This window comes from Barbus barbus (genome assembly GCF_936440315.1).
Source record: "Barbus barbus genome assembly, chromosome: 8".
In the NCBI taxonomy this organism is placed as follows: domain Eukaryota; kingdom Metazoa; phylum Chordata; class Actinopteri; order Cypriniformes; family Cyprinidae; genus Barbus; species Barbus barbus.
The window spans coordinates 18,107,501-18,123,497 of record NC_136736.1 but is presented as its reverse complement, the minus strand read 5'-3'; the positions used below and the strand labels follow the sequence as shown (position 1 = coordinate 18,123,497).

The 15,997-nt window shown below is 39.6% G+C and overlaps 1 protein-coding gene across 1 annotated transcript in view; it reads left to right on the top strand.

Annotated features, from left to right (window-relative positions):
* The window catches only part of LOC306873922 (PC4 and SFRS1-interacting protein-like), a 112,722-nt gene that overhangs the window by 25,011 nt on the left and 71,714 nt on the right, over window positions 1–15,997 (top strand). The window contains exons 2-4 of the mRNA XM_079423487.1: window positions 10,640–10,733; window positions 10,897–10,973; window positions 11,128–11,266. Coding sequence (XP_079279613.1) covers window positions 10,662–10,733; window positions 10,897–10,973; window positions 11,128–11,266 — 288 coding nt within the window. The 5' untranslated portion in view covers window positions 10,640–10,661. The remainder of the gene's footprint in view (window positions 1–10,639; window positions 10,734–10,896; window positions 10,974–11,127; window positions 11,267–15,997) is intronic.

Sequence of the window (15,997 nt, the reverse complement as noted above, 5' to 3'; positions counted from 1 at the left end):
AGCTGTTGCTCTCGGAGAAGAGGGCGGAGCTTCAAGAGCAGTGCTAGCCTTTGCAAATAAACATTCCACTATTAATATAAGCCTGTTATCTTTACAGAAAACTACTTGGTTTCAAAGTCAGTCATCTGATTATACTGTGCATAATAAATTTGCATTTATGAATTACACAGACGGGGAGCATGGCGGGATAAAAATAACAACATAGCTGGTCTCATGCTATCACAAACTTCATAAGTTCCACTTTTGATTATGAGCTCGACAACATGAAGCGATCGACTCACATTGCTTTCATACGCAACTTTTATCTACCACATTCATATTCACGATCATTCTGATAGCACTTGAAGGTAGCATCAGTGAAAACAGGCAGAGACCATGATAGCTTTAGCAATAAGCCTTACAGAGTGCCAAGAAGCTCTTTCAGAAAGGCAATTTGGAAAACAAACTACCTTACTTTAGGATACTTACTTTGTCTGGAGCTGACGTTCATGCACAAAGCGTTGGTATTAATTCCTAAACACATATGGGACATTACCGATTTCTTCCTGGATATTTCCTTCGAAAATTAAATTTAACCACAGTGTCCTCGGCTCAGATGGGGGGAGATTATGACGACTCCTATGTTCATTAGTGCATCCCTAAACACAACACTTGTAAAGCCTCTTTGGCGGTGACATTGTATATAACTCAAGAAATGGCGGACTGCATCTTCTTGCTCAGGGCTGTGTTTATGCTAATAGGGCAGAGTGCGTCACAAATGGGCGGGACTTTTTCCTCTCAGTGACGTGCACAGATGGAGAATCTGAAACAGCTCGTTTGGAGAGACCGTTTATGATTTATTGGTTTTATAAAAATATGAGTTGGTGGATTTTTAACATTATAGGCTGGTTGTTTTCACACACTGCGGCCACACAACTGTGTTCAAACACCTTATCAAAGTGATTTTTGCATAATAGGTCTCCTTCAAATAAAAAATCAAATAAAACAAACCAATAAAACATTTAATTCATGGGGATGAACACAGTAACTAGCCTCATTATGAAACCTCTTTTTAAATGGATGTCAATTTATCTATAGTCTCTTATGGCTGGAATACACTACACAATTTTTGCCCTGAATTTTGAAGTTGATGATCAGAGATCAGAGTCAGTCTGCAGACTTGAGTCGACAGAATCCATAGAAAATTTATTAACTTAAAAGTGACAGCCATCAGTTAATATTTAAAGCCTGTTTATGACGTACTTACATAGACGTTCAATGTGGAAGAGCTTAAAGAGTGCACACTGAGCTTAATTGGAGCAGCAACAATTTTTAATGTCATATTTATTAAAATGACAGGATTTTGCTAAATAAATTGTCTAGGTTATTAAGTTCATACATATTTTAATAAGAACAACTATTATTAACAATATCTATGAAAATATACTTTTTCTTATTGACGTCACACTGAAGCTGTGTGAATTTTTTTATTTATTTTTTTTCATAGTAGTGCACCCTTTAACCCTCTGGGGCCTGAGGGTGTTTTGGGGGCCTGGAGAACTTTCGACATGCTCTGACATTTGTGCTTTTTTCAGTTGCTTATAAAAATATAATAATAGTCTAATAATATAGTCTAATAACACTGTAAACAGCACAAACTGGGCTACAATAAGATGTTAGCAGCATTTGTGTACATGATTGTGTTTTTGAGAAATCAACGTTTATGCGTGGTTGGTGAAAAACTAAAATTTTGAAGTCACTGAAATAAGACCATTAAACACATACAGAACATTTGTTCACCAAGACTTTTGAGAACTGGATCTTGTAGCCTAGAAAACAACAATACATTGATTGAAATTTTTAAAGACTTGTTTTGTGATTGAAAGCCAATATGCGAGGGAGTGGTAATGGCCTTGAATATTAAGTTATTTTCACCTGAGAGACAAAGGGCTCTCCCCTAAAGGCTGCTAATGGGCCATCAGTGTGACTGTGACTTTGAGGCAGGTAAGAGAGAATGTCAGGAGATGGGTTTTTAAAATTATTTGTATTTTATTTACAACACAGTATAATCAAAACATACATAATGAAGGTCAAAAGACACATTATTGTGCACACTGATCTAACCACAGAGATGTGAACAGACTTCGAGTCATTCCTGCAACAGATTCTGTTCAACAAGTGAAACAAATAAATCATGCCTGATATTTATGTGTTATTTAAGTGTTTCTGTTACTTTCCATGGATTCAAGAAGAAAAAAAACATTATCAGTAGTCAAGGATCTTGTTTTACCATGGAATATCAGTGTAGTTGAACATCTGATGTTGGTACAGCGCTCTCAGAGGAAAACAGTTGGAAGAGACTGAAAGTCAGCAGGATTCATCATCTGTGGTGCAGGTGTCTGATTCAATAAAATACAAAACCAAAAAAAATAAAAAACATATGTTTTTGTATACAAATTACATATATATATATATGTATATGTGTGTGTATTACTGTAAAAAAAAGTATTTTTTTTACAATAATACAAAGCATGCATGAGTCTATGGCTACAAAACCTATATGTTTTGTAGCCATAGACTCATGCATGCTTTGTATTATTGTAAAAAAAAGACATTTTATTTGAGAAATTAATTATTGTTTAGCACGTTATTAAAATCTATTTTTGAACAGAGTAGGCTATTAATCATAAACATGTTCTAAACATATTTAGACTCATAGCATTCATCATGTTACAATGTACTTTTCAAACATTTTAGTCAGGAATTATAGTTTGGGAAAAACACAACTATGATTTTGTAGGCATATAGCCATCCCATACATCATGTATGATTTTATAGTATAGAAGATATGCTTCTGCAGTCATAGACTCACGCATGCTTTGTGCTATAAAAGGATGAACTTTGCACTATAAAAAATATATTTTATATCTGAGAACTAATTGTTATCATTTAGCATGCTATTAAAATATATTTCTGAACAGATTATTAATAATAAACATGGTCTAAACTTTCTTAGATGTGTAGCATTCATCATGTTGTAGTTTGGGAAAAACCCAACTAGTAATGTGTTCAAGTTTGTCACAATAACACGCTAACCAATGCAGAAAATAAACATTACTTACTCATCAGATCAATCTTCTCTACTTGATGAACTCTTGTTCTTATTTTGAGGGAAATCCAGCCTTTACTCAGCGTGTCTTCTTCCAGAAACGAACAGTATTGCAGTGATGAACTCTTCACTCCTGACTCTTTGTTTATATTGGGTGTCTCCATGCGCGCGCGGATCACGTGGTTATTTACATGTGAACACGAGGGGGCGGGATGCATTAAAAATAATGAGTTAGACTGGACAGACTGAACATCGTGTTGATTTCATATGGATTACTTCATCACATATTTGTTTTCGACATGACTTACATTTGAAAGTAGACACTTCAGGCTTTCTATAGATATAACTCATGTCTGTGTGTCAAGTATTTGCTGAGTTACACTTCATTTTAGTGACGCGTTTCTGAAAACAGTTCGCGGAGACGGAGAAGACAGAGAGCGCTCCCTGTTTGTTTTCTTTATTCTTCAAAAGCACAAAGTTTAGTTGTTATTTTGAGTGTATACCAATAAAAGTAGACCCCTTACAGATTTGAATGGTGTATTGCTCTTATCTGAACGATCAAAAATGGCAGATTAATTCAAGCTCATTTCTGCCTTATCAGGAAAATCTGCCACAAAACGCATATACGCATTTGTCGGCCCCAGAGGGTTAAGCTCACCTTACAATAATGTGAAATCTTTAAAAATTACAGCGGTGTAAAACCACAGACCAGCAATAAACTGTAAATTTATAATATTATGGATGTAAAAGTACAAGCCAGTAATGCCTGTGAAGTAATATATTAGCGTAGCACACAATCTTATACAGCTAGTCAGCTAACTGTGTTCTGTAGCATCTGTGATATGTTGCTAAAACTATCTTTTGGATCTAATGTAATTATTTCCCACATCCAAGTTCCAGGTTATAATATGCAAAAGTCAAGTCACCTTTATTTATATAGCGCTTTTAACAATGCAAATTGTGTCAAAGCAACTGCACAATATCAAAATAGGAAAATAGTGTCAATAATATAAAATGACAAGATTAAACACTCAATTTTCAGTTAACCTGTTAACCTTCGCCCCCCAGGTGAAAATAACCTACCTAAATTAAAACGGTAACACTTCCTGACAAAGTGTGCTACACAAACAAATTGGATTGGATTGGATTGGATTCAATTTATTGTCATTGCACATGTAGGTACAAGGCAACGAAATGCAATAGAGAAGAAGAAATACAGCATAACATGAGGAAAGAGAGGAGAAAAAAAAGTGTCCTCGCACTGCGTTCTTGGAAGAGAACGCAGCGCGAGAACAGACAAAAAACCTCAGCATAAAGCACAGTCAACACAGGAACATAACTTGCATAGTAATCCTAGTTCAGACGAAACAGCCATCCGGCCAGCCGCCATTACAGCGCAAACCCACGGACCCGTTAACGCCTGACAGGATGAAGCGACGAAGGCGTGGGATGGGGTTAGGGAGGTGTATGAGTGTGTGTATGTGTAAGTTCGTGTGAGTTCGTATGCCTTGAAATCCGTTTCGCCAGCACTCCAAACCAGTCGACTCAGTTCGCAGGTTGTGATGCGACATAGCAATTGCCATGGAAACGTCCTTGGACAGAGCACAAGCGCCCGACAATAACAAGGTGTTTTTGGGAGGAGGGAATGGAAGAAAGAGCGTCTCCCTGCAGTATTCACCGGAGAGTTGATACCAGAGCGGCCTTGCCAAGCCGTTCTGTTGTGGGAAGCCGGAAAGAGATAAGATTGTTTTGTCTTAGTGCGAACAGCTGTCTTCCAGTTTCACAGCTAATTCTCATTGTCCATTCTGATCTCCATGTCCGTCGATTTTTCTATCCAAAGCCGAGAGCTTAGCCGTGATTGAATCCATATTGCGGTTAATCGCCTCAGTCTCCGAGGCGACCGCTCTGCCTACAGCCTCAATCATGACGGGCAGCCGTGAGAGGTTTTGGACAGCCAGTCCCGTCTCCTTAATTTTCTGATAATTTAGGGCAACGCCTAATCCAAATAGCAGAAACCCAGTTATCATTGTTCCGAATAAGAAGATGTCTTCAATGTCCTCCACGGAGAGAGCCGCCAGACACACGATCCGCCATCTCTCCCATGCGTCCATCGTGTAGCCAGCAGCAAACGTCCCAGCGGGACATTCCGGTTCTCCAGATCCCGCTTTCCTAGTCGAGAAGATGGTGTCAATTGCATTTAGAGACCAGTTGATCAGATCCATAATTTCGGTTTTGCAAATAGTGCAGCGAGAGTCTCTTAAGAGGACAGGACAATACAAGAGAGCAAGCAGGGAAGTTCAGGAGGGAGGGAGGGAAGAAAAATGCGACCGCCTTCGAACAGAGCCAAACGAAATAAATGAGGTATCTTTGGAAAGAAGACACTCTAGGTGTAGCAGCCCTTGGATCCAAAAGAGAGAGTCTCGACTGATGCATAAGGTGTTTCTTTATTTAGTTCGCCAAACCAGCATGACGTTCAACTTTCAATCCATCATCACCTTAGCACCGTGAAAACTATATTGAAAACATACATGCAACAAACATTTCACACACTTGTTTTCACGGCTACAAACGTCATAACATAAACAAAAATTTGGGGTGACAAACATTAATTACACAACAAATAAACCATACATATGTGCAAACAATTTTCTGAATTATATGAACGAAAACATATCGTACCTCGCTGCGCTCACCAAGGAATGCAAACATTATACGATAGTCCTTTCTTCCATCAAAAGACGGGCGTCGAGTTCAAGTTCATGAATAAACAAAATCTCAGATAAAATCCATATGTATGCTCAAACACAGCTGCGTACCATTCACACCCGCCAGCTACCCTTTAAAAGCTCATCTTCTCTTGTGCAGACTACGGTGCCACCAAAGGGACAAATTTCAACATCACAGGTGCGCAAAATCTCCGGTCAATCACATACATATAACGTTAAAGCGCATACAAAAAAGAGAATTATTTGAATAAGTTACCAACATTTACACAAATATTTTACTAATAGCCCAACCCATATTTAATTTAATCAACAGCATACATTAAAACTCCAAAGTGATCCTTTACACTAGGCTTTACTATCCATCATCCAGAGTTGATAATGCTCAAAAAGATAAAAAGTTATAGACACTGACGTGCCTTGAAAAATATTTTTCCACACTGAATGTTTTTTTTTTATTTCATATACAAATACATGAAATAAGTCCTGGAGCAATCCAGAAAATTAATGGATTGAAAGCCACGTGTCTCATGAGTTTACATTTCAAATTTGAAGAAGATACCATGAAAAATTAGATTCCTGCAATGTTTTTTCTGAAACTATTTATAGTCCTCCCATCCCCCCTGTTTGAGGAAAAATAACCACCAAATGTATTGCAGAATTATACAAACTATTTTAGTCATTATACATATTCCTGCATAGTTTTTCAATTATAAAATAATAGACAGAATTTTAGACATCATAAGTGATTTATTTGAGCACTAAAAAAATACAAAAATAATTATTTGAGTAATAAAATAGGAAAAAAAATTGCTTTGTATATAGTATGTATTCTGAAGTGTATATATTCTGATTACCAGACATGAAGTGATATTGGCAGACATGGTCATATAGTCAGTAATCACACTCTGATGTGTGTCCATACAGATGATAATCATACAGATGGGCCATATAATCAATAATAGCTGATCATTGAATCACAATGATAGCCGTCATAGAGTCGGTAATAAACACGCTGATGTGCGTCCATACATATGATGATCATGCAGATACGGCCACATTCCCCACACAATACACATATATATATATATATATATATATATATACATATATATATATATATATATATATATATATATATATATATATATATATATATATATATATATATATAAATAAATAATGTTGAAGAGAAAAATTTATTTATTTTTGTGGAAAAAGCAGATTGCTAAGTTACGTCCCCGCTCAGATGACAGCTGCGTCACAGCGTGCGTCACTCAGGAGAGAGCGCCAAATTCAAATAAACTATATTCCACTTATCTGAGACTTTTTTTTTTTTTTTTTTTTTTTTTTTTTTTCCCGTGGACAGTCTCATTCTGTTTGTAAAACTGTATGCTACAACACATTGTTTTTTTACCACCAAGACGCTGTTTTTGAGCGTAATTTATTCCATAACAGACGCGAACAGTAACTCTCCCGAAGAAATTAAATGTAAACAAAGGAATAGTCATTCTTATTACAACGTTATTGTTTCGCTGGACTAAAAGTGCTCTATGGGATGTTGTTCTGTGGACCCTTACCTCTCTAACTAAACTGGGATTTCAGCAGTGGACGCATTTGTGACTCGTTATTACAATCATAATGGTACGTACTGCTTTTTTATTCTGCATGTTTTGTTGTGTACTGCTTACACAAATGTAGCAAATACATTCCTTATAAGCTTTAAATATAAACAGAGCCAACTTTGGACCTATAACCACCCATAAAAACAAATTGACTGCGGTCAGTGAAATAGGACTTGAACCGGTCAAGAACAGTCTCTGACAAGCCAAATACATGTTCGAGGCGATTGAGTAACAGTGCATGGTCAATAGTGTCGAAGGCTGAACTGAGATCCAAGAGAATGAGAATGGACGTGGAGCCGGAGTCGGAGGCAATTAGTAAGTCATTAGCGACTTTCACCAACGCAGTCTCAGTACTGTGTAATTTTCGAAATCCTGATTGATGGGGCTCAAATAGTTTATTTTCAATTAAGTGTTTGTTTAATTGGGCTGCAACCACACCCTGCAGGATTTTAGACCGAAATGAGAGATTTGAGATAGGGCGATAATTTGACAGATTTTTCACATCAGAATTTTGCTTTTTTAAAACGGGAGTAACCGCAGCAGCTTTAAGTGCTGCTGGCACCTCCCCAAATGATAAAGAGTCATTTATTATAGCAAGAACTGAAGGACATAAAGGACCATAGCAGAATGGAGAGCAGAGTGAGTATCGGACACATTTAAAACAAGACATTCAAAAGTTTTAAAAGGAGGAACGGACACAGGGTGAATCTTGTATTGCAGTTTGTAAACAACTATAATACCACCAAGAGCTGGCGAGAGGTGTACTGTAAGGCCATGTTCAATAAAGCCTCGTCTGCACCAGCTCCCAATAAGCTTAATATCTGTGAGTCCACAGAGCCGATAGAAAGCAACCAGGCCAACACCAAGAAAAGCAATCTCCCGTCAAATATGAAGAAAGCACACCGCAACATAACGGAGAGAGGATGACCATGTCATGAATATGTATAATGACTAAAATAGTTAGTATAATTCTGCAATACTGCAATTCTGGTGGTTATTTTTCCTCAAACAGAGGGGCTGGGGGGACTATAAATATTTTCAGAAAAAATATTGCAGGAATCTCATTTTTCATGGTATCGTCTTCAAATTTGAAATATAAACTCATGAGACACGTGGCTTTCAACCCATTACTTTTCTGGATTGCTCCAGGACTTATTTCATGTATTAGTATATGAAATAAAAAAACATTCAGTGTGGAAAAACATTTTTCAAGGCACGTCAGTGTCTATAACTTTTTATCTTGTTGAGCATTATCAACTCTGGATGATGGATAGTAAAGCCTAGAGTGTCATCTTTCCACCGATGCTCTCATCGCTGTTCAGGATTGCGGGTTTCTGCGCAGAAACATCGAGAACACGAGCACCGGGGAAACAGTTACCTTCAGCTAACGTAGCACGGACGTACCGGACGATGGAATCTCCGACGATCACAGCGCCGCGTTCCGTCTCGCGAAGGGGAGCGAAGCGAAGACCGGAGGCGGAGGAGGAGAGGTCGTCGCCCAGGGCCTGGCTCGCGTCTTCCGCTGCTGGTGCACCCAGGGTCCGTTGCGTCCCAGCACCGGAGTGAAGGACATCTGGGAAGATCGCGTCCTGGGCACACAGGGTCTGTGCAGAGAAACACACGGAGTAGAGGTGGTGGGAGTGTTAGCAGCATGCTGTATACTTACCCCGGACTTGTGAGCGTCAGCCCGGGATGTTTCCAGCGCGGCTCTCCGCTCTCTCAGCTGGGCCTGCTTCTCCACCAGGTCGCGGATCTGCTTCTCCACGGCCTCCAGCTCCAGCTGCACCAAATGCAGCTCGAATGTGTCCTCACCTGCACTCAAAGGTAGACACAAATCCGCCATTTAAGCAAGTAACAGTAACGATATTCACACGTTATAGAAACGAAAATTATAGTGTATAAAATTGTTTTTAAGATAGAAAATAGACAATAAAGAATCAACTTGATGGAGCTCAAACTCAAAACACGCAGTCACAAATCCGCGCATGCATATCAGACTGTCTTTGCCCTGCTGCACGGGCTCAACCGGAACCAAACAATGTACAGGACTCCCTGAGCTAGTCGCATCCAAAGCAGTATCTACAGCCCTCACATTCTTACTATCCTCAGCTAAAGTTTGGATGTGTGTCTCTAATTCTGAAACCTTCTCTGTCAGCCTAACTATTTCCCTGCATTTATCACATGTGAATCCCTCATCGCCGACACAGAGAGATAAACTACATTTACATTTATTCATTTAGCTGACGCTTTTATCCAAAGCGACTTACAATTGCTATATATGTCAGAGGTCGCACACCTCTGGAGCAACTAGGGGTTAAGTGTCTTGCTCAGGGACACATTGGTGTCTCACAGTGGAGTCGAACCCGGGTCTCTCACACCAAAGGCATGTGTCTTATCCACTGCGCCATCACCACCCCTCAACTATACATGTGACATGAAGTGCAAACAACAATAGCAGGAGAAGAAGCCATTACTCACTGTGACTGATGAATGATACAACTTAACTTACCACTTACCACTTTTGTTTGATGAACTCGTGAAAAACGGAGCGAGAAAAAAGAAAACAATAATAGGCGCGAATAGAAACGCGAATGGAATAGCGAGTAATAAGCTAACCAGATGATGCGCTGCACTCGCGGTTTTAAAAAGCGAACTATCAAATTAGATTAGTTTGATAGATAATACCATAAATATGGTGGGAATTAAGTTATATATCATCACTTTAAACAACAGAGAGTGAATGTAAGGTAAAGATTCAATAAAAAAGCGGAGCTACAAACGCAAACCTCTCAGCAGCACAACAGACAGGGACAGACTGAAGCAATCGATTGCCATTTTGAGCAAACCCCCTCTTCAAAATAGTGGATTACTCAGTAAATATTCATCCATGACATTAAATATTTTGAAGAACAAAACTAATGATATACCTGGATGTTTGGGGCATGCCTACGCATGCAAATTTCACTCATTAATTTCAGTGGCCTTTTCTAAATATGTCAGTAGGTTTCCAAGATTGACCCCTAGTGTCAGAACAACAAAATTTTCATTTTTGTGTGAACTGCCCCTTTAAGCAATGCCACTGTGTTGTGATGAGGTTAATGTGATGAAGACAAGCGAATGAGTGGTGTCTTGAAGCACTGAGAAAGACAATTCAAAATACTCGAACAAATAATGGAATGGAAATGTTTTTATTTGTCTCAAAGGAGGTGATCCATCTGTCTGGACATGGCTCGGGATTTCAAACCTGGTGATCTGATTTTTGCTAAAATGAAGGGTTATCCCCACTGGCCTGCAAGGGTGAGAAAACACTACCAAATTATCTTTTTTATTATTATTATTATTATTATTATTAATTCTTTACACTCAAATGTTACTGTCTGAATACTGTTTAGTGCTTTGCTATTTAGTGTTTATGTATGCTGCTGTTTCATGTTTAATATATGCTACTGTGCCATTTCAGATTGATGAGATTCCATATGGAGCTGTCAAACCATCAAATATAAAGTTTCCTATCTTCTTTTTTGGCACTCATGAAACGTAAGTAGAGATTCGTCAATTTTTACTTAAGTGATGTATTGTTGTGGAGCTTCAAATGGTTAAAATTTAAAAGGCGGGTTAATTTAATTCCCGATCCTGCAGTTGAGTTATGGTTAAATAGATGTGATTAGATGCTACCTGTTTAACATTTCAGAGCATTCTTGGGTCCGAAAGACATCTTTCCCTATTTGCCTAATAAAGACAAATATGGCAAACCTAACAAAAGGAAGGGCTTTAATGAAGGCTTGTGGGAAATTGAAAACAACCCTAAAGTGGAGCTTAACGGACATAAGGTACTGTCACCTTGCTGTTTTTTTTGTTTGTTTTTGTTTATGGAGTGAAATCCATATCAAAACCTGCCACAAATGCAATAGACACATCTGTGCACAGCAATGCACAAATGCCGGCAAGAAATCCACATACACTCTAGGCATGTCACAGTATGACGTTTTCAATAATTACTGAAAATTGCTTTTATCATGCCTTTTATGATGGTAAGGCATTAACTAACATTAACAATGAGAAATACCCAAATTTGTTACAGGAGTTCCCTGTATTTTTTCATAACATCAGTTAAAAATACAACTGATCTTTGTTAGTTCATGTTAGAGCAGGTCAAAACTTAACTGCCTCTCAGTATCCAGTGTTTTTGTTGCACTTCTGCAAATATTTCTGTAAATTTTCAGCTCATGGATGTTGCAGTCTTTGATCGAAGTCTTGAATGATCAGCTTAGGGCAGTGGTTCTCAACCGGTGGGGCGCGCCCCCCCGCGCGAGTAGGCTACAGGATGGGAGGGAAAAAAAAACTGAAAAAAAAAAATTTGCTAATTTTTTTTATCACTAAACTACTGTCATAAAAAGTTATAGTTTTGTATATACATAACTCCTGAATAAAAATTAAAATGTGTTTGGACTGATTTAAAAAAAAAAGCGTTTTGAACCAATTTGATTGGCTTGTCGATAGTGAGCGCAAATGCAGGTGATAAGCGGTTTTATTAAGAGAGTCATTGAGTCGTTCATTCAAACAATTCGTTCAAACGGACGATTCATCAAGAATGAGACAGATGTTTGTGCATGGGTCATTGAATCTTTGATTCAACCGATTCGTTCAAAACACTGAATCATTCAAAACACGATTGAGTGTTGCTGTGAGATGCGCTATGCTGTGATCTTTGTTTGGATTCATCGGATCTATTTTCGCTGCTAAAATAGACCAAAACAGTCATTATTTCATCAAAAATGTAAGTGACTTAACCCTTTAGGCGCCAGGGTTTTTTGGAAAAAATGCTGGATTTTGACATCAAGATTTCAAAAGCTTGTGGCTTGAAAGGGCTTAAAGATAGAGATCTACTGTAAATTAGAAAAATGTTAGGCATGACCGTAAGTTTATGTGGGGTGTAAATATACTCATCTAATTTGCATATTATGACGTCATCAGGGGCGGCCCTCTTGAATTTCATAATATTTAGGAAATAGTAGATATTGAATTGATGTTTGATTTTTTTGTTTGTTTTTTTGTCTTTTTCTCCTCATTCCAAATGATCAGAAAAGAGGAAACCAACAATAAAACAGGAGAAAGTACTAAATTATTACTATATTACTATACTATATAGTAGTAAAACGCATGTGAACAGTAGCCTACTTTTTGATCAGTTCATCAGTAATATTCAGGAAATAATAGATATTGAATGGATGTTTGAACTTATTTGCATGTTGTTGTTGTTTTTTTGTCTTTTTATCCTCATTCCAAATGATCAGGAAAAGAGGAAATCAACAGTAAAACAGGAGAAAGTAGTAAATAATTACTATATTACTGTGCCATAGTAAAATACATGTGCCTATTTTTTGATCAGTTGACCAGCTATCTGTCCAATCAGGTATCTATGTGACAGTTTATAGTTCTTGAGAGTATGGTACCTCTCATTGTATGGCACAGCGCACAGACCTAAGTTACCCCAAACTGACTGCACCTGCACCTGTACTGTCTGCCGGCGGCGCTTGGAGCGCGCGCGATCAGAACAAACAGCGCAATCTGGCTGATCATCAGAGATCAACAGCTCTCCTATGGACACTAAGACCACGTCCACCCCTGTCATCCCCATCCCCGTTGGGCAAAGTGTTGAAATGATCACTTGTTTGTGCTTTGTGAACGATCGCGCCTTGCGCGCGGCACCATGGCACCATTGGAGAAGCGCGATCATTAGACGGCCGATCGTCATTTCCAAAAGGCAAATATTCCCCTTCAGAGTCAGAATCGGCGAATGACATTTGCAACACATCCTCACAGTACAACTTTTTATTAGCCGTTTGGCGATTTTCTCTCACAAATCTCACAATTTACTCACACGCTATGAACTGAATTGCTTCCGCATCAATGACACGATAGCTCACTTACTCTGGTATTTCCTCGAACAATTTTGGTCTAGAATCAAAGTACTACATGTCTGCCATCTAGTGGAAGGGAATACAAATGAGCCATTACACCAGATTAGGAACTACTGCCCATTTCATGAAGTATGACGTCTTGTCGCAATTTTGCGACTTTGGCGCTTAGAGGGTTAATATTATTAACTTGTTTGTTGAACTGTCATATGAAATCAGTGTCACATTTTCAATCGTGAGGTGATGGTAAATTAAGTGACGAGTAAACGAGCAGCGGGTGCTGCTGTGAGCCCCTCTCCCGTCCAAAAGCACTCACAGGCGGTCAGACTCTCAGTAGCCTCGCGCAGCAGTCAGAGCAGAGAGGAGACACACACCCCTCCGCGTCCAGGCTGCAAATGAATGCGCATGGCCGCCGCCGTTCCCGTAAATGTAAATGTAAATGTTCACTCACTCTCACACAAAAATAAATCACTGCATTTAAATTGACTCACGACATAGCTCTCCATTCACTCTAGTCTAGTCTCTTGCCAAGTTCGCTTGTGCCAGCTCTCGCTAGTCTGTTATCAATCTCGATTTACATAGGCCTTTACTACAAAACCCCAACAGTCTTTTTAAAGACTAAACCCACAAACATTATTGTTAAAGTTTAGATCAAATCTCAGCCCTAGCCAGTAATTTTTTTTTACTGTTAGGCAGTAGCTACACTTCGCTAAAACTACCCACGCGACTAAGACACACACTACAGTCGTTAAGTATTAAAATAAAATCTGAATTGTCTGCAAAATAATTTTGGTTTAATTAAAGATCATGCCTAAGTCCCTACTGATTAGCCCCTGATACGTCTCTCAACATAGCCACACACACAGTTACATATTGCCTAAACTTTATTGAAAACAAATAACAAAAATGGAGAAATTTCTTGTGAGGACCAACAAGCCAACCGACGCACCACCAGCTGCAAAAAAGCTTCGAAGGTACGATGAAGCATACCTGCAGTTTGGGTTTACAGTCACGGCTGATCTGAGACCTCAGTGTGTCGTGTGTGCCGAGGTGCTGGCAAACGACAGTATGAAGCCCTGCAAATTAAAAAGGCACCTCGAAACAAAGCATGCTGGCATTAAAAATAAACCGGCTAAATATTTTAAAAGAAAGCTTGATGGCCTCCATCAGCAACAGGCAACCATTTCAGTGCACAGCACTGTGTCTAAACAGTGTTTGGAGGCATCGTATGTAGTGGCCAAAAGAATCGGTAAACTGGGTAAACCGCATACAATCGCCGAGACTCTCATTTTGCCGGCAGCGCAAGACATGTGCAGAATAATGATGGGCGATAGTGCAGCAGCCAAACTCGGTGCAGTACCGCTGTCCAATGGAGAATTATAGACATGTCCAATGATATCAGAGAGCAACTGATAGAGTTCGTAAAAAAGAGTCCTTACTACGCGCTGCAGCTGGACGAATCCACTGATATTGCTGGGCAGGCACAGCTCCTCACCTATGTCAGGTATCTGCGTGACAAGGCGATTGAGGAGGATGTCCTGTTTTGCCAGCCTCTTCAGTCGCACACTACAGGAGAAGCCATTTTCAATGTCCTTGATATTTTTATCCGTGAAAATGGTTTGGCTTGGGACCGATGCGTTGGCCTATGCACGGATGGTGCGCAGGCAATGACGGGGCTTGAGCGTGGCCTAGCTGCTCGCGTTCAGCAAGTAGCTCCACTTGTGAAATGGACACATTGCATGGTTCATCGCGAAGCACTAGCTGCTAAAAAAATGCCGGTTCTTTTTGACTCCGTGCTGAACCAATCCGTGAAAATGATAAATCTCATCAAATCACGGCCGCTAAACACTCGCTTGTTTGGGGTCCTCTGCCAGGAGATGGGGTCAGGGCATGAACAGCTGCTTCTGCACACTGAAGTTCGCTGGCTCTCCAGGGGGCGGGTGTTACAGCGGTTGTATGAGCTGCGAGAGGAGGTGAAGTGGTTTTTGACAGAAATCAAATCAGATCTGGCGAAGCATCTGGATGACACTATGTGGCTTGCGTCTCTGTCCTATTTGGTCGATATATTTGACCGCTTGAACGGCCTCAACCTGTCTTTGCAAGGCCGCGAAACTCATATTTTGCTCCTTGCAGACAAAGTGCACGCCTTCACACAAAAACTAGACCTCTGGCATGGCCGCATCAGTCGAGGGAACTGTGACATGTTCCCCAGCCTTGCAGACTTTATCACTGATGCAGGCACGTCACACGATTTCTCCTCCCTATTTCAATCAGCGTCTGAGCACCTGTCAGCAATGAGAAAACAATTTGCGACGTACTTTAAAGAGGATTATCGCTCTTTTGCGTGGGTTCGAGATCCGTTTGTGTGCACAGCAAACGAGCTATCAATTGATATGCAGGAACAGCTTATTGAGCTGAAGAGTGACAGTAGACTGAAGGAACTCTTTAGCTCCTGCCCTCTTTCGTCATTCTGGGCAGCATTGATGCAGGAATATCCTGAACTCTGTGACGTCGCCTTTAAGATTCTCCTTCCTTTCGCGTCGACATATTTGTGTGAGGCAGGATTCTCAAAAATGACTGCACTCAAAACGAAATACCGCAATCGTGCACAAATCGAGGATGATTTGAGGCTATGTTTATCAA